Genomic DNA, 19,735 nt, shown 5'->3' on the forward strand with positions numbered 1-19,735 from the left:
TACTGAGATGGGGATGACATCCACAAATGGATAACTGCTCTTGAGAGAGCCTGCATGGTACAGCAAGTTCCTCAAGATCAGTGGGCAGCAATCTTGTGGCTCTCCTTTTCAGAAAAGGGAGAGACAAGCTCCTCACTGTTAGACCTGAGGATGCTAAAAACTACACTGTCCTGAAGAATGCACTTATTGAGGGGTTTGGCCTAACCACTGAGCAATACAGGTTGTTGTTCAGAGATACCCAAAAAGCTCAGACTCAGGACTGGAATGATTTTGTTAATTGTGCCACTAAGGCTCTGGAAGGTAGGTTGCTTGGTAGTAAAGTTAAGGACTATACAGGATTGTATAATTTGATCATGAGAGAACAAATCCTTAAGAGCCAGTTGTTGCACCAAAGCTTGATTGACTCAGATCTGACCTCTCCCCAAGAATTGGTAAAGAAGGCAGACAAATGGGTCAGAATTAGGGTTAAGCAGAAACCCCAGAACCAAGGTGGTGATCAGAAGAAGGCAGACCAGAAGGGTGGAGATCGGAAACAAAACGACCAGAAGTCTTCTTCAGGCCCCCAAAATACTACTAATGAGGGGGGTCCCAAACTGGAAAGAAAAAGAAGAAGAATGATGGCCCAAAGAAACCTTGGTGTAATTACTGTAAGTCAGTTTCTCACTGGTTTAGTGAGTGCACTAAGAAAGGTGGAGCCCCTGCCACTGCAGCCCCTAAGGCAACTGCACCCCTTAGTACAGTCAACAGTGGCAGTCCCCAGCCTAAAGGGTTAGTGGGGTTCACCATGGGTACTGAGGTGGAGTCTGGCCTACTCAGGATTCCTACTCAGGCAGTCTTGATCTGTGATGGGGACATGGATATGTACACTACTATGAGTCCCTGTACTCTGGGCAAGTACAGGCAGACGCCTTTGATTAATGGTAAAGTGGCTCAGGCCTACAGGGACACATGTGCCAGTGTCACTATGGTGACACCTAACTTTGTGGACCCTGGACAACTTGTACTGGGTGATAATTACCTGGTGACCAATGCTAGCAATGTCACTACTCCCCATAGTGTGGCAATTGTTAACTTCTCCAGGGGAGGTGTAACTGGCCTCAATGGAGTTGTGGTAAGTGCAGACCTCCCAGTTGACTGTCTTTGGGGCAATGATCTAGAGGACTCCATATGGTCAGATGTGGAGTACAGGACTCATGCAGAAATGCTAGGTATTTCAGCACATGTCCTTGCTGTGACCAGGTCACAGGCCAAAACGTGCTTACCTGGACCTGTGCTGGATCTTGAACCTATAGACCAAGCACAACCCATGAGAAAGAGCAAGATGGTTATTACAGTGCCTTCCCACTTGCCCCAGGTTGAGGATCAGCCCTAACAGGAGGCTGATTCTGTGATCCAAGAGGAGACTGTCCTGGAAGAGCTTGAACCTGATCAGGTTGCGTTTCCGGGGACAGGGGGACCCTTAAGGGCAGATCTGTGGCAGGCTCAGTTAACTTGCCCTTCTCTTGAAGCCCTCAGACAGCAGGCTGCTGCTGAGGCTGCTGGGAATGCTCAAGGTACCCATAAAGTGTATTGGGATGAAGGGCTCCTTAAAAGTTTGGCTTGCCAATTGTGAAGCGCTGGAGGTTCGATATCTAGCCAGCTTGAAGTAATGCAAAAACGATACGCAGACATGCAAATAAATAAAAAAGCTTCTTCAGTTGCCGGCCTTGTTTCTGTCTGATCCATTTCTAAACCCATAATAACCATTTCAGCTGACAATGTTGCGCTGATCCCCAAACTATTATTCAAAAACAATTCAATGTCAGAGATGTATTGAAGAAACTTTTATCTATCTTCCAATTTCAAATGACCATCTAAAAGCATAAAGGTACCAAAAGAAAGGAATTTGGACAAAAAATGTGGGCCCCTATCATTAGCTGGATTTAATTTTGCAATGTCTCTAAATTGTTAACATTTCTTATTTTTTTGCAAATGAATTATGAATGACTAGCAGAGTATTGTTTACATGATGATAACGCTGTGACATATGTTTATTATATGACTGTTTGCTGAAATAAAACTAATAAAAAAATTTTTTTTTTAAAAAGGGATGATGGGCTCCTTTATTCAGAGGCTAGAGACCCCAAGCCTGGTGCTTCCAGGAGGTTGGTCATACCTCTGCAATTTAGGGGCTTCCTTCTAACCTTGGCCCATGATATTCCTCTAGCAGGACACTTAGGCCAGAACAAGACTTGGGACAGGCTTGTCCCTCACTTTCACTGGCCTCACATGTCAGAAGAGACAAAGGAGTTTTGTCGCTCCTGTGCTACTTGCCAAGCCAGTGGCAAATCAGGTGGCACCACAAAGGCCCCCCTCATACCACTACCTGTGGTGGAGGTACCCTATGAGAGAGTGGGGATAGACATTGTTGGACCAATGGACCCCCCCAACAGCATCTGGGTACAGATTTATTCTGGTGTTAGTGGATCATGCCACCAGGTATCCAGAGGCAATTCCCCTGAGGACCACAACAACTCCTGTTGTGGCAAGGGCTTTACTTGGAGTCTTCTCCAGAGTGGGCTTTCCAAAGGAGGTACTTTCAGACAGAGGTACCAACTTCATGTCTGGATATCTAAAAGCAATGTGGAAAGAGTGTGGTGTTAACTATAAGTTTACTACGCCCTACCATCCGCAGTGCAATGGGCTTGTTGAAAGATTTAACAAGACCCTAAAAGGGATGATAAAAGGGTTATCTGTGCTATGGCACAGCTCCTACCTTTATTCCAAATCAAGGGGCTGGATCACCTGCTAGGTCCCTTCTATGGGTGGGACCCAAGAAGGGGGTGGTTACACCCCTTTCCCTTTGTCCAGTTTTGCGCCAGAGCTGGGGCTGGAGTGCCCTAGCACAGGTTTGAACTGGACTTTGCATGGGACACCTTGTGTGCCCCAGGCAGTGTCTAGTTTCATTCAGCCCTCCCTGCACCAATCCACTATCTCCTGTCTGGGGTGGTGTAACACCTCCCTGTGACAGGAAACCTATTGTCCAGGCCTCCCCTGCCAGAGTTTCGGTCAGCAGCAGGAGGCCAGACTCGTGTCTGTGGCAGCAGCATCCATTTTGTGATGCTGAGGCTCTGGTTAGATTTAACCGCGTTTAAGGAAAGTAACATGTCTTCTCCCTCTAGAAGGGTGGAATGCTACCCCTGTTGCCAGGACTGGTGAGGGGGTAGTATTCCAAAGCGTATGACACCTTACACGACTTGTTTTGATTAAGCCAAACCAGAGTTGGCAAGTAACCACAAGGATTATAATGCACTTAAGAGTTTATGGTTTGGCAATATCCTAGAACAGCTATAAGGACATGGTACTGAAAGCTGCAGATAGGCTCAGCTCATGCTAGAGCACCATCTCACATAAAACCAAGCACGCTGCCTCCAGGATTGTGAAGGCCTGCCATAGGAGTGACTTATAGGTGTATATGTGTCCAGATATAGGTTTAGGTATACTATATCTAAACAAGGGGTGATTACACCACCTTGCCCCAGCTGAGTGATCAGCCAGTTGTGCCATTTTGGATGGCCAGCCAGGGGTGGCAAAAGATATGCTGCAGCCCCTGGTAGGCCTTGGATGCACCTATGCCCTGGGTACCTATAGTACACTGTACAGGGGCTGATAAGGTGACCCAAGACCCAATACCCAATTGGTAATGTACCTACAGTACATGGTTGTGAATTTAGAGCTAGAACAGCAGGCTGTGGGTCTGATTAGCAGGCCCAGAGCCACATTAAGTAAAAAAACAGTGAAGCAAAAAGAAAAACATGGGGTGACCATAGGAAAGCAGACCCTACTCTCCTACAGGCATGGAGGCAGTTCCCCCGTAATCTTCAAAATATTGGGTAATGGACGTGCTCACCACCTCCCGAAATACTGGGTCCTCCAATGCCTATGGGCGGAGCCGCCATGTAGGTATATGTGTCCAGATCCGCGACCAGCACATCCGAAGATACACTGGATTATGGTCCGACAGTGTCCTGGCAAGATATTCACTGATCTGCACCCCAGCCTGCAAGTCTTTGCATCCCTCACTGATGCCGCCATATTCTCTGCTTGTTTTCTGTTTGGATCTGCCATGTACACCGCTCTATTCCTGGGCAGGAAAAGTACACTGGTAAAACACTTCTAGCATGTCAGGTGCAGTAATTTTTTTGTAATGAAGGTAGATCCCCAATTCGGGCCTTTGTTTGCTGAAGACAAAAAAGTGCCAAGAGATCTGCCACACTGCAACAGAATGTTTAACCCACCATACTGCTCTTTATTTTCACTGAAGCAGCTCCTGCCATGTAGACGGTAGAGGGAAAAACACTGACACCACTAGAAATTTGAGATATGGTAGGTTGGCCATGTCAGATCCTTAGTATTTTCCTCCCCCTGTGTCCCTCACCACTGTGCCTTAGTATTCCATAAGATCTCTAATGTAGAAAACAGCGAACCGTACATGACCAACTTTCTCCAGTTCTCAAAGAGTGAGACTGTCTCCCAATAAAAAAAGACTTGATCCTTATATGATGGACTCATTGCCAGTCAGAATGAACGGCTCAACAAGAGTTGAGTAACTGTAACAAAAGTAAAAACATGTAAACTCACTTGTTTTTTTTCTCGAGTGGTGCCAGGTAGTCATGTTGGGTAGTGTTGTCAATGGAGAAGAGTTTTTTTTGGCAGGATTGATATGTGAGTGGCATCAGGTATCACGGTGCCTGCTGTTGAGAAAAAGTAAAATTTGACCCTGGTAGGATGGAATGGATCATCTAGGTGTAGGACTACACCCTAGTTGTGCAATATTCCAGTGTGGTCTTACTACAGAAATGGCAAAAACACAAGTGTCCCCGTGCTGCAATGAAAATCAGAAACTGGGAATGTCATGTAACTCTTTGGATCACGCAACTGCTTGACCATATAGCAATTGTCAATCATTGGGTTTTCCTTTTTTCTTCGTTTAGGGAAATGGATTGCACAATCTCTCAACACCATCTCCTGTACAGTTCTTGTTTTTTTCAGCAATTCATAATTCAATTAGGCTTCTCAAATACATGTAGATAATGTCCTTTTGGCATACTTTTCTCTAGATTATTTAGCTAATTTAGAATTTTGATGGCCAAGTTTATATCTGCCATTATGACAGAATTTCCTTCATAATGGTGGAAGAAGATGTACATCTGTCACATTTTCTACACTGCCCGGGCAGAGATTTTGCACCCATGTGGCTTTCTTTCCCATTTGAAGCAGCAACTTGTATGGTAAAAAAGGTGACAGGATACTGACAAAGCAGCAGAGGATTTTTTAGTTTCTTCAACCAACTGTTGGTACGGACAATACCTTTTGATGGAAGTCTGCCACACATGGATGGGAGTATTTCATGTCAAACTTAGTGGGTCAGTCACCCTAGACTGAGCATCTTCTGTCCACTGTTTTATCCCTAGACTATTTACAGATGTGGTGTTGTACAGTTTGAACCGAGCTAGAAGGCAGCAGAGCTATGTACAGGGCAAAAGGAAAAATACAGTCAATAACTGTTTGGGAGATAGCATTATTCTTAGAACTGATGTTTCCAGTTACTGCTTCGTTTTGTAGTATTCTTTAAGGACAGAACATCGTCAACTCTTTTCTAAATTGAAGTAGGGTTGAGGCGGCCTTATTGGAAATGGGGATGTTTTTCACAGTCTTGGGTGTATAGATGAAAAAGGCTTTGGGGTGGATTCCGATTCGGGAAAAAAAACGTCCGTACGATTTGTATCCGGAGCCCTCTCCGTACGAATCGTACTCGTCCGTCTGAGTCGCGTTGTACGATCCGTATTCCATGAATCCGTCTGAATCGTCGCGATCCGTACGTATTGCAAGGCTGAAACCGTGAACCGTACGACTCGTACACATGCCGTACGACTCGTACACATGCCGTACGACCCAACGAGTACGATCCGGACCGGGGTATGAGGATGCGATTCGTACGGTCCACGTCAGGTAAGGGCGAGTCGTACGGAAAAGCACACAAACACATATACACCGTACGGTTCGTACACCCTATGATCGCAGGGGTACGCACCGTACTCCTGCGGTCATGGGGTGTATGAGCTGTACCCCATGTACGATCGGTGTACGAGTCGTACCCCATGTACGACCGGTGTACGAGCCGTACCCCATGTACGATGGGTACACCCATTGTACATGGGGTACGGCTCGTACACCGATCGTACATGGGGTACGGCTCGTACACCCCATGATCGCAGGGGTACAGTGCGTACCCCTGGGATCATGGGGGGTACACACCGTACCCGGGGGGGCCGTTCCGTACCTGTTTCGGTGCGAACTCTGCTTTTACGGCTGTTTTCAGCTCCCGTAGAAAAAGGGTCGTACGGTGCGTACCTGACTTGTACTCGTACTTGCTGAGTCGTAAAAACCAGCTGCGAACCGTACAGATGTCGCGTACAGCGGGTTCCGAGGGAGAATCGTACAGAGATTACAGTTTTACAGTCTCTGTACGACTCGTATGGAGTACGGCTCCTGGTACGAATCGTACTTCGTCGTACGTACGGGGACATTGCAGGGTACGATTCGTACGGGAAAAACTCTCCGAACGGCTATTCGGAGCGGTTTTTCCCGAATCAGAATCGGCCCCCTTGTGTTGTCTTTTTTACATTTGACTCTAGTCTGATGATTTCCTTGCTGTCAGGGTGCTGAGGGCCAAAGGAGATCGTGAGATTGTCAGCAAGATATCTTGGGTTGCTGTTGTTGTGGATGTTTATATGATGCAGCTGGTTTTGAAGATAGCATGGTCTGGAAAGGGAAGCCAGTGGGGTTCCTCCAATGGGGGTAATGCAATCATTATTGCCTTAGAACCTGGATGAGACGTGCTCCTACCAGTATGATGTCCTTGGGGGCCATGTGGAGTCTGGTAGACCATGGAGCGGGGAGTTCTCACCAAACAGGTGCACGAGAGTAAAGCTTCAACAACAGTTCTGAAGTCACTTTCTGGGAGGGTGTCACTTTAGAGAGAGCTGGTACCATGTCTTTGTTATCCTGACAGTGTGATCCTTTAGGTCATAGTTGCTTTCCAAAGTAAATCCAATAGATTTGGCATTGGGTGAAAATTGGGCTTCAAAGCCATCCGAGATATGACGGCTCCCTTGTAGACCAGATAGCATAGGCAGAAGAGGCTCTGTCTGCTGGACATCAATCATTAAGGAACTTAAAATAAAGCAGTTCAACTGCCCAAGAGGCTTTTTATCAGCAGAATCACGTATTATAGAGCCCTCCTCTAAACCAGTCCTCGATTTGCTATGATCTTATGGTGGATTCTAATTCGTCCCGCAGTCATGTAGACAAAGCTCCTAATGCACAGAAAGACTCCAAAAGGTATTTCTGTTAAGTACAGATTACTAATGTGTTCCAAATATATCTCCACAGTCACACCCTATCTCAGAAGACAAGAGCTGCTTCTCTCTGTCATAAAAAAGGCAATCAGAGCAAACTACCATCAAATTCCATTCTACCGAAATAAAATAATCGCATGAAACATGCATACGAGGAGGTACGGTAGACAAATACAAAAAAACAATAAAATGTTCCTATATTTACAAATATGTGACCTGTTATTACCTGCCAGTTAACTGTATCCAAAACTGGAACTCGGATAACATTATCCTTGAAGTTTTCTCATTAAGAACCTAGTTTTTAATTCATGTGTTGCATTTGCATGCTTTTCCACTAGACAATATTTTGTTCAACCCTGATGTCACTAGCATTCACAGAGATCTATAATACGCTATTAACACAAAGCACAGCAAACTCATAATGTAACCTTGGTAAAAGCCAATACTGGACCAGTCCGTGAAATCCAAGGGTGTTGGTCAAATGGCACAGCCTATTTGATTGGCACTGTTGAAGAAGATGCCTGCACCGCTCTGCAGCACGATTTAATTCGAATGCCATCAGCGGAGTCATAGGCCAACCTGTTAGTACCCCATCTGAAAACTGTGGTGTATATAAGAAACAGGTAACCAGTGGTAAGACGACAATGAATGTATGACGTTACAATGTATACATTTACAACGCATGACTTTACAAAGCAGTTTTTACACTGCAACATCCCTTACAACCCATACATTTACATCGTTTGTCATTACAACACATTTTTTTAAAATACATTTACAACGCATTCCATTACATCGCATTGTACCTTTACAAAGCATACCATTACAATGCATACCATTACATTGCATTTAAGATAAGTGTTGGATACTGTAGGGGTAAAAATTACCATTCTAACTCTAAGGGGTGCAAGAGTAGGGTAAGTGTTGGATAGTGTAGGGGTACTATGCGTTGTAATGACATGCGTTGTAATGACATGCGTTGTAATGACATGCGTTGTAATGACATGCAATGTAAGGCTTGCGTTGTAGTGACATGAGTTGTAGTGTCATGCGTAGTAGTGCCATGCAATGTAATGGTTGCGTTGTAGTGACATGCGTTGTAAAGGATGTTGCGATGTAATCACTGTGTTGTAAATGTAGTGAGTTGTGATGAGATGACTGCATTGTAAAGGTTGTTTCCCACCACAATTGGTGTACTAGTTGTTGATACTGCACTGGGCGTTGTTATATTGGGGCTCAAAGGGTAAGATGGTTTCTGTGCGGATGTAGGTCAAACTTCTGTAAAGGTAAAATTTGTTTATGTTTTGCATGCAAACAAATCTTGGTTATGTATTCACTTTACATTTGCCAGGCGCAGACAAGCTGTTGAAAGGGAAAGGGCACCCCAGGTGCTGAGGATAACACATGATGATATTGGAGACGGAGACAGACTCAGCAACGGCTATGAAGAAGAGTTGCTGCAGTCATATGATGATGATTGTAGCAGTCGAGTGTCATCAGACTCCTCAGGTTATTCACCTCTTCCCAAGTCTCCCACAGGTACAGGATGAACACAGCTACACTTCTTTGTTTCCTGTGTTTGTAAAGGACTTTTTACTTGTCATTAGTGGAGATTGTTGCCAGCCCCAATAACTGTTACAGGTATAAATCTCCTTTGTTATGTTAATTTATATTGTTGTTATCAGTCAGATAATCGTATCTCTGAGCCTTAGCACTAGTTCTCTCTCGATCATCCTTGCTGAGAACATTGCAATTTACAGTGTCAAGCTGTTTCATGTCTAGGTTTTCATCTAAATTTACACAGTGTTTGAGAGACAAAACTATCTAATACTTTTTAACAGCTTGTTGGACTCCTATTTTATAGCCTTGCAACAGCCACTGATGGAGTGTCTCATCTGTGCCCTTGGGGCAGTACGGCTTCAGTGTCTAGTATTATTCAAACTTTTAAGGTTTAGTTGTAGTATGGACTGATAAAGGCTTGATTTCATACCCAATGGTGTGTCTAATATAGAATGATATATTATCCCTAACAAATCTATAAAACATGGTTGGCCTAGTCCCAGACTACTTGAAGTTCTACCTAGCCATCTAGAATTTGGTACAATGCTCTGTGCGATCTTTTGGGCTCATTATGATGGTGAAAGGACCGCCACCGCTGGTGGTCTCTCCGCCATCTGACTCCGATTTCCCCACCAGATTAGGATGGCTGGCGGAATCTCTTTGTGACCGCGGCAGCCCCAAAGACAGCCCTCCACGCTTCTGCCACAGGCAATCGTCACGATTACCTGGCAGAGTGGTCAGCATGGATAAAATGGCAGCGGGGCCTAGCAGGCACCGCCCGCCAGATTACAATGCTGGCGTCAGCCAGCCTTTCCATGTCGGTGGAACCGCCGTGGAAAGACTGATGGAGACATGTTTCGGGGGCCCGTTGTGGACCCCCTCTGTGTGGGGGGAGGGTGTATGTGCACTTGAGGGTACCCTGGGTACCCCCCTACATTTCCATGGACAAGGTGGCAGGCACCGCGTGGTGCCTGCCACATTGTGCATGGAAATGCACAACATGTGATTTCCAACCCGCAGCGGTGCTGCAGCCAGCAGCACCATCCCCAATGTAAAATCGCTGGATGGGACCGCCGCGGTGGCGATCGCATCATGATTTGGATTGCGGGACCGCTGCCTTGTACTGATGAAATGAGCAGTAGTAAGTAGCCTTTGTTTCCATATGTTGTATAACACTAAACTCCTCTAACAATATTAATAATGCTGCCTATTTTATTGTAAACTGTTACTTTTTTGGGCTATCGTGATGGAGACTGATGCCCCTTTTATTGGGAAGGGATTGTGGATGCACTGAAAATGTACAAAAAAATGAACAGTTTTATGCCAACAAATATGTTAATTAACACTCAGATTGGTGTATTTTCACAACTGAACCTTACATTAGTAAAAAAACATGCACAAATCCTTGTCAGGGTGAATCACAGAGGTCACTAAATTTCAAAGTGTCCCTCACCACTCCTGTCTTCCTGGGTCCTGATGTCAGACGACACCCTTTCCTCCTCGTCATTTCCCCCAGAAGGAAAGAGTACCCTCTTCAGGCTTACTGTAACCTCTCAGTCCTCTTTGTATCACACATCCCTGTTCCCTGGGAGACACCATGTTAGTAGGATTTTGTTCTTCTCTGTCACACCCACCTCAATTTATCCCTCAGATTTAAAGAGTGCTGCAATCTATTGAGACCATACCTTAAAGAAGGTTCTATTCCAAGTATGTTTCAGAGACTTTCTTTGAAGAAGAAAAGGCTGTATCTGAAAGTGGTCACCTTATTGTTTTAACTATTTATGTGGCCCTTCATGACCTTTGGAGCAGCAGATAAACTGAGTTGAAAATTCAGTTGATGTGTTTTTACACATTTTCTTGTAAAAATGGCCCAATAAATGATTTTTAGCACCTGTTCAGCCAGATTCTCCTGGCATCCCAATAATGGCGTTGGAAGGCCATGTGCTCTTTGTGGGGGTCCTGGGAGGCAGTCGTGGTGGTGGGTGCTGACTGCTGTGTGGTCTATGCAGCAGGTGGGGTCTCCTCGTAGCAGCTGGGCTGCCCTGCTCCGGGGGGTGGGCTGCAGAGGCTCTCCACGAGCTGTTGGAGGGCGTCGGAGTTGAAGCTGTGGTGGTCCTCATCATCATCAAAGAAGAGAGGTTCGGGCTGCTCTGCACGAGGTGTTGATTCTCCCTCTGCAATGTAAAGGGGTGATGCAGTTTAACAATGTGTTCACATGTATGTTGTCGCATTGTACATGTTTTCATACAGACTGCATGAATGTGTACATTGTGGCTGTTTGGGAGGAACTGCCTATTTGATGGGTGACAGTGACATTTCTCCCACATAACGGATGTGTTTGTACTAGTACATTATCAACTCACATTTCCCTGCAATGCCAAATGTGATTGGCCAGTTTCTACAGACAAGCGGCACCAGTTGTGTCCTGTGTTCTGTAGTGGACGTGTTGCGGTTTGTACCACATTGTTGTCAATGTTGATGTGCTCTGCATGTTATGTGTGTGTGCTACCACCTCCATTAACAGGATCCTGTTTTCCTGTGGACTGAACCACTTTTTCCTACTCTTCTTCTTCTTGCCCTTCCCTGACCCCAAGGTCCTCCGGACTTGCTCCGGCAACATCCATTGTGCTTCGCTGTTGTTTGGCATTTGTTTGTCTGTTTTTTTTCTTTAATGGTGATTTTTCCTGCTGATGTGTGTGACTTGCATGCCTGTCGCTGGTTTTCGCTGATTTTTGTTTCGTGATTGAGCTCATCGGAACTTTTTTTGCATTCATGGTCCGAATTTTTACGGCATCACATTGACTTTATCGCGGACATTTGACGCGTTATTGTGAACCTATCTCATGGCACCTCCATGTTGTGAATACTTAGTTAACAGAGCGTTATTTTCCCGCGATAGATTGCGATGTGAAGAGTTGCATTAAGCTAATTTTGCGATGATTAACACACATTCTTAAGAATATCCCCCTTCATTGTTAACTGGATTATGCCTCTGTCTTGCCATGTACAAAAAAATTAATTAATTGTTAGAGAAAAACTTTTTATATAGGGTCTAATGATTTATTATTTTCTTTCTCCAGATAAACCTACGTATTTTCTATTGTGTTGGGGTCCCTTTTGCATCGATGTGCGTGAAAACTATAAACAATCTAAAACCACAAATGTGGAACAAAACTTTCATTGCATTGCATTGCATTATTCTCTATCCGTTTCTACATTATCTAGCCAATTGTGGCAAATTATTTAGTCTTCCACTAGCACATCACTTCAGTGGTCTTCAGCACAACAGACTTCTCTTCAAATGTATACCCTAATCAATTGCACTGTTTTACTCGGCCCTGTGAGGCCTTTGGATTGAAGTCAAAGAAGGTTCATTGTAGGTAAATCTGTCTTTCCTAACACAAATAAAATGAGCTCCCTACCCAAAATTGTACAGTAAGATTTTACCACAAAATTATTTCTATGCCCTAATTTGTTAGCAGACAAGTCACTTCTTTTTCAAAACAAATCCAGGTAGATCTAACATTTTCCTCTGGACATTTTTATGTGCTTTTTCCTCTTTTATGCCTTTGTCCCATCTTTTACCCTTTCAGCCTGTATCAAAGGAATACACTTTCCAATGGATACCTCGAAAGAAATACAAATACAAACTCAAAATGGTAGAACATTTACTCTTCTAATTTGTAAGAAATGAGAGACCCACTTCCATCACTCTTAGGGGTCCATTACCATGCCCGGCGGATCGCCACCGCTATAGTGGCGGTGGCGATCCGCCCGACAGAAATGTCCGCCCGCCACATTACAATGGCAGGGGGACCGCAGCGAAGGCAAACACCGCCCGCTACTTTTCCGCCCCGGTTGCCTTGCGGCCGGGCGGAAAAGGGTTCATATGGAGGCGGTGTCTATCAGACACCGCCAGCCATATTTGGATGCGTGCAAATAGGTGCCTTTCCGCGGCGGCGATGCCGCCACAGAAAGGCAGGCGGTCTTTGCTTTGGGGGGCCCCTGGGGGCCCGCCTGGTGAAGGCCGAGGTGGGGGTGCACAGGTGGGGACCTATGGAACCCCCCTTCATTTGCATGTACAAAGCGGCAGGCACCGTGCAGTGCCTGCCGCTTTGTATATGCAAATGCGAAAACGCATTTTTAGCATTGTGGCGGGCGGTGCAGAGTGCACCGCCCGCCACAATGCTAAAAATGAAAGATGTGCCCGCCACTGTGGCGGGCACATCCTAATTCCCCCAACGGGCCCCCCGCCCTTATGGTGGGTGGTCGAGAATACCGATAGGGTGGCGGGCGGACAAAGTCCGCCCTTCATCCTAATGAGAGGCCCTTAGTGTTGTCAGACGAAGGGGCTGATTCCGATGTCGGACGGACCAACGGTTGGGAACTGGAAGCGAACGACCTCCTGTCATCGGTTGCAGCCCTGCAAGTAGGATGCGACCGAACCCTGTTCGGTCACAATACTATTCTTTACAATGGGGGCATGCATTCTGTTCTGAATGTATGCTCTCATTTCAAAGAGCAGAGGTACAGTTCATCCCTGCACACGGTGGCAGGCACCTCAAGGTGCCTGCCAACTGGTCCAAGGATCATCAGGGGGGCACGGTGCAACCTAGGCCACCATCCGGAGTCCTTCACCAATGGGGGGCCTTCTGGGGGACCCCATAGTAGGATTCTGATAGCCTTTCTGTGTCGGAAAGGCCGGCACAGAAAGGCTGTGGGAATCTTCCATCCGAATCCCTCAGCTGGAAAGAGCCGCCTGACGGAATGATGGAGGATATCCGAATGGCAGCCGGGCTGGCCGAGCCCATCGCAAGTCATTCGGAAATCCAGTTCAGATTCCTTTCCGACCGACCCCATCAAAATGGTTTTGTTGGAAAGGAATCCGAACAGTCGATTCTGATCCAGTAGAATATTAGGCCTACGCGTTTCAAATGTGAATATAAATGAGACACCCCCCGCTAAAAGCCGACGCCTCCTTTCCCGGTTCATTTGATTGTGGCATATACTGCTAATCAAGATTGTTTCCCCCTTGCAGATTCTTTCTTGTTCCATTGGACACCATAAACCTCTATCCGCCTGTGTTCATTTATATTCACAGAGCGGCTTTCCATCCCAGAGAAGCCTGATCCGTCCCGACCCTCACAGGTTCCACGTATAGCCTCTTGGGTGTGTTTGAGGCCCTGATGAGAATCCCCGACAGACTAAAGGGGATTTGAAAAGCGTAGGCCTAATATTCTACTGGTCTGCTTGTGTGTATAGGAGTCATTTCTACCTCTAGACTCCGCACCATCCTGTGTACATTACCCACTTGTATCATCCTTTAATGAATGGTGGAAAAATGTAAAAAATCTACCGGAATGTACGATTTTTAAACAATTGTACTGAACTATTGTATAATTGATGCAGATCCAGTTTGTATTTCCTTTTTATTGTAGCAGTAGTATGTGGTATGCTTGATCCAGGTTTGAATGCGGTGCATGTTTCTTGAATGTGATATGATTGAGGTTTTGAAAGTTTGAAGTGTTCATTTGAATGGAGTTTGATGTGTCCGTTTTTTCCTGATTTTTCTAATGTTTTTCTTCTTTGATGTAAAGATAAATTTTATAACAATTGTTGAATTTCTATAAAATAAAATTGCGACTAAGCAGCAGTACCCTTTCTTGAATTAATTTTCTTGCTGTGGGTGATTAGTTCTAGTATTTAATAAATATTATCAGTACTGGCACTTTAATTAGTAGTCATCACATACCAGGCCAACTTTTCACATTGGTGTGCAGCGGTTGGGATTCAAGCCTGCATTGTTTTACCAGATACATCTTTGTATTAATTAACTGGAAAACCACTAGTACTAGGTGCATATAATACTAGTTCTACTGAACTTAGGGTTGGGTAAGTCAACCCTTAGAGAGTTTAGTTCCCGCTAGGTTAGGTAGGTGCAACACCTCACCACACTTAGAGGTGTAATAGGATGGCAGTCAAAAAATCACTCTTACTGCCATTGTAGAGGGAAAACACCGACTGCCAGGACCGCGGCAAAACTGCCGGTCCAATTAGGATGTTCCGCAGTCGAAATCGACCACGGCGGTTGGATTCTGGCCATTAACATTGCGGCAATCGCTGCTGCCGGCAGCACTGCCGCAATGTTAACAGGCATTTGCAAAAACAACAAGTGATGGACTGAATGTGGATCAATGTCACACACTCCCCCAGTCAAAAGATCTGGGCCCAAATCCATCGTTTTTTTGCACTCCACACCACCCTGGGTTAGACAATGGCGATATGCAAATCAGCTCTGACCCTGTTGCCCCATGGGAACAGTCCAGTCCGAACTACAAAAGCCATGTCCTTCCCAGAACGGAATCAAGCATCCGAGGACCGGACCGGTTTCGAGGTAACACCTCTCATCAGCCCGGCTAGCTTGACTCCAAGTGGTGTGGAGTGCCTGGGACCCACGTCTGGGCATCCCCAGCGCACTTAGGGCGGCAATTGCAAAAACAACAAGTGATGGACTGAATGTGGATCAATGTCACACACTCCCCCAGTCAAAAGATCTGGGCCCAAATCCATCGTTTTTTTGCACTCCACACCACCCTGGGTTAGACAATGGCGATATGCAAATCAGCTCTGACCCTGTTGCCCCATGGGAACAGTCCAGTCCGAACTACAAAAGCCATGTCCTTCCCAGAACAGAATCAAGCATCCGAGGACCGGACCGGTTTCGAGGTAACACCTCTCATCAGCCCGGCTAGCTTGACTCCAAGTGGTGTGGAGTGCCTGGGACCCACGTCTGGGCATCCCCAGCGCACTTAGGGCGGCAATTGCAAAAACAACAAGTGATGGACTGAATGTGGATCAATGTCACACACTCCCCCAGTCAAAAGATCTGGGCCCAAATCCATCGTTTTTTTGCACTCCACACCACCCTGGGTTAGACAATGGCGATATGCAAATCAGCTCTGACCCTGTTGCCCCATGGGAACAGTCCAGTCCGAACTACAAAAGCCATGTCCTTCCCAGAACGGAATCAAGCATCCGAGGACCGGACCGGTTTCGAGGTAACATCTCTCATCAGCCCGGCTAGCTTGACTCCAAGTGGTGTGGAGTGCCTGGGACCCACGTCTGGGCATCCCCAGCGCACTTAGGGCGGCAATTGCAAAAACAACCAGTGCAAAAACAACACTTGATGGACTGAATGTGGATCAATGTCACACACTCCCCCAGTCAAAAGATCTGGGCCCAAATCCATCGTTTTTTTGCACTCCACACCACCCTGGGTTAGACAATGGCGATATGCAAATCAGCTCTGACCCTGTTGCCCCATGGGAACAGTCCAGTCCGAACTACAAAAGCCATGTCCTTCCCAGAACGGAATCAAGCATCCGAGGACCGGACCGGTTTCGAGGTAACACCTCTCATCAGCCCGGCTAGCTTGACTCCAAGTGGTGTGGAATGCCTGGGACCCACGTCTGGGCATCCCCAGCGCACTTAGGGCGGCAATTGCAAAAACAACAAGTGATGGACTGAATGTGGATCAATGTCACACACTCCCCCAGTCAAAAGATCTGGGCCCAAATCCATCGTTTTTTTGCACTCCACACCACCCTGGGTTAGACAATGGCGATATGCAAATCAGCTCTGACCCTGTTGCCCCATGGGAACAGTCCAGTCCGAACTACAAAAGCCATGTCCTTCCCAGAACGGAATCAAGCATCCGAGGACCGGACCGGTTTCGAGGTAACACCTCTCATCAGCCCGGCTAGCTTGACTCCAAGTGGTGTGGAGTGCCTGGGACCCACGTCTGGGCATCCCCAGCGCACTTAGGGCGGCAATTGCAAAAACAACAAGTGCAAAAACAACAAGTGATGGACTGAATGTGGATCAATGTCACACACTCCCCCAGTCAAAAGATCTGGGCCAAAATCCATCGTTTTTTTGCACTCCACACCACCCTGGGTTAGACAATGGCGATATGCAAATCAGCTCTGACCCTGTTGCCCCATGGGAACAGTCCAGTCCGAACTACAAAAGCCATGTCCTTCCCAGAATGGAATGAAGCATCCGAGGACCGGACCAGTTTCGAGGTAACACCTCTCATCAGCCCGGCTAGCTTGACTCCAAGTGGTGTGGAGTGCCTGGGACCCACGTCTGGGCATCCCCAGCGCACTTAGGGCGGCAATTGCAAAAACAACAAGTGATGGACTGAATGTGGATCAATGTCACACACTCCCCCAGTCAAAAGATCTGGGCCCAAATCCATCGTTTTTTTGCACTCCACATCACCCTGGGTTAGACAATGGCGATATGCACATCAGCTCTGACCCTGTTGCCCCATGGGAACAGTCCAGTCCGAACTACAAAAGCCATATCCTTCCCAGAATGGAATCAAGCATCCGAGGACCGGACCGGTTTCGAGGTAACACCTCTCATCAGCCCGGCTAGCTTAACTCCAAGTGGCGTGGAGTGCCTGGGACCCACGTCTGGGCATCCCCAGCGCACTTAGGGCGGCAATTGCAAAAACAACAAGTGATGGACTGAATGTGGATCAATGTCTTACACTCCCCCAGTCAAAAGATCTGGGCCCGAATCCATCGTTTTTTTGCACTCCACACAACCCTGGGTTAGACAATGGCGATATGCAAATCAGCTCTGACCCTGTTGCCCCATGGGAACAGTCCAGTCCGAACTACAAAAGCCATGTCCTTCCCAGAACGGAATCAAGCATCCTCGGTGGCAACCGCGGTACCGGTGGTGGCCATCCCCCCCGCAATCGAAACACTGAACACCGCCAGTCAAATTAGCATCACGGCCGTGGCGGTGTGATTTTCCACCCGCCACTTTTCCACCGGTTGCAGCCCGCCCGCTTAGCTGGCGGACAGAGCTGGACCGCTACAAATGTTGCGGATCAGGGCCAAACATTGAAAGGCATGCGGAGACATGTTCCGGGGGCCCATTGCGGGCCCCCAATGTGTTGGAGGGGGAGTGGGTGCACTGGGGTTGCCCATGGTACCCCTCTACATTTCCCTGTGCCAGGTGGCAGGTACTGTGCAGTGCCTGCCACGCAGTGCAGGGAGATGCAGGACATGCTCCTGTTAACATTGCAAAAACAACAAGTGATGGACTGAATGTGGATCAATGTCACACACTCCCCCAGTCAAAAGATCTGGGCCCAAATCCATCGTTTTTTTGCACTCCACACCACCCTGGGTTAGACAATGGCGATATGCAAATCAGCTCTGACCCTGTTGCCCCATGGGAACAGTCCAGTCCGAACTACAAAAGCCATGTCCTTCCCAGAACGGAATCAAGCATCCGAGGACCGGACCGGTTTCGAGGTAACACCTCTCATCAGCCCGGCTAGCTTGACTCCAAGTGGTGTGGAGTGCCTGGGACCCACGTCTGGGCATCCCCAGCGCACTTAGGGCGGCAATTGCAAAAACAACAAGTGATGGACTGAATGTGGATCAATGTCACACACTCCCCCAGTCAAAAGATCTGGGCCCAAATCCATCGTTTTTTTGCACTCCACACCACCCTGGGTTAGACAATGGCGATATGCAAATCAGCTCTGACCCTGTTGCCCCATGGGAACAGTCCAGTCCGAACTACAAAAGCCATGTCCTTCCCAGAACGGAATCAAGCATCCTCGGTGGCAACCGCGGTACCGGTGGTGGCCATCCCCCCCGCAATCGAAACACTGAACACCGCCAGTCAAATTAGCATCACGGCCGTGGCGGTGTGATTTTCCACCCGCCACTTTTCCGCCGGTTGCAGCCCGCCCGCTTAGCTGGCGGACAGAGCTGGACCGCTACAAATGTTGCGGATCAGGGCCAAACATTGAAAGGCATGCGGAGACATGTTCCGGGGGCCCATTGCGGGCCCCCAATGTGTTGGAGGGGGAGTGGGTGCACTGGGGTTGCCCATGGTACCCCTCTACATTTCCCTGTGCCAGGTGGCAGGTACTGTGCAGTGCCTGCCACGCAGTGCAGGGAGATGCAGGACATGCTCCTGTTAACATTGCAAAAACAACAAGTGATGGACTGAATGCGGATCAATGTCACACACTCCCCCAGTCAAAATATCTGGGCCCAAATCCATCGTTTTTTTGCACTCCACACCACCCTGGGTTAGACAATGGCGATATGCAAATCAGCTCTGACCCTGTTGCCCCATGGGAACAGTCCAGTCCGAACTACAAAAGCCAAAATCCTCGGATGCTTGATTCCGTTCTGGGAAGGACATGGCTTTTGTAGTTCGGACTGGACTGTTCCCATGGGGCAACAGGGTCAGAGCTGATTTGCATATCGCCATTGTCTAACCCAGGGTGGTGTGGAGTGCAAAAAAATGATGGATTTGGGCCCAGATCTTTTGACTGGGGGAGTGTGTGACATTGATCCACATTCAGTCCATCACTTGTTGTTTTTGCAATTGCCGCCCTAAGTGCGCTGGGGATGCCCAGACGTGGGTCCCAGGCACTCCACACCACTTGGAGTCAAGCTAGCCGGGCTGATGAGAGGTGTTACCTCGGCCCCCGGAACATGTCTCCGCATGCCTTTCAATGTTTGGCCCTGATCCGCAACATTTGTAGCGGTCCAGCTCTGTCCGCCAGCTAAGCGGGCGGGCTGCAACCGGCGGAAAAGTGGCGGGTGGAAAATCACACCGCCACGGCCGTGATGCTAATTTGACTGGCGGTGTTCAGTGTTTCGATTGCGGGGGGGATGGCCACCACCGGTACTGCGGTTGCCACCACTGGACCAGCAGCGGCTCTTCACCCG

The 19,735-nt window shown here is 47.5% G+C and overlaps 1 protein-coding gene across 1 annotated transcript in view; it reads left to right on the plus strand.

Moving 5' to 3' along the window:
- The window catches only part of LRRC56 (leucine rich repeat containing 56), a 594,120-nt gene that overhangs the window by 548,035 nt on the left and 26,350 nt on the right, over positions 1–19,735 (plus strand). Inside the window, exon 13 of the mRNA XM_086958939.1 lies at positions 8,752–8,939. Within this exon, the coding sequence (XP_086815065.1) occupies positions 8,752–8,939 (188 nt within the window). The remainder of the gene's footprint in view (positions 1–8,751; positions 8,940–19,735) is intronic.

Source organism: Lissotriton vulgaris, chromosome 2_1 (assembly GCF_964263255.1).
Source record: "Lissotriton vulgaris chromosome 2_1, aLisVul1.2, whole genome shotgun sequence".
Classification (NCBI taxonomy): Eukaryota; Metazoa; Chordata; class Amphibia; order Caudata; family Salamandridae; genus Lissotriton; species Lissotriton vulgaris.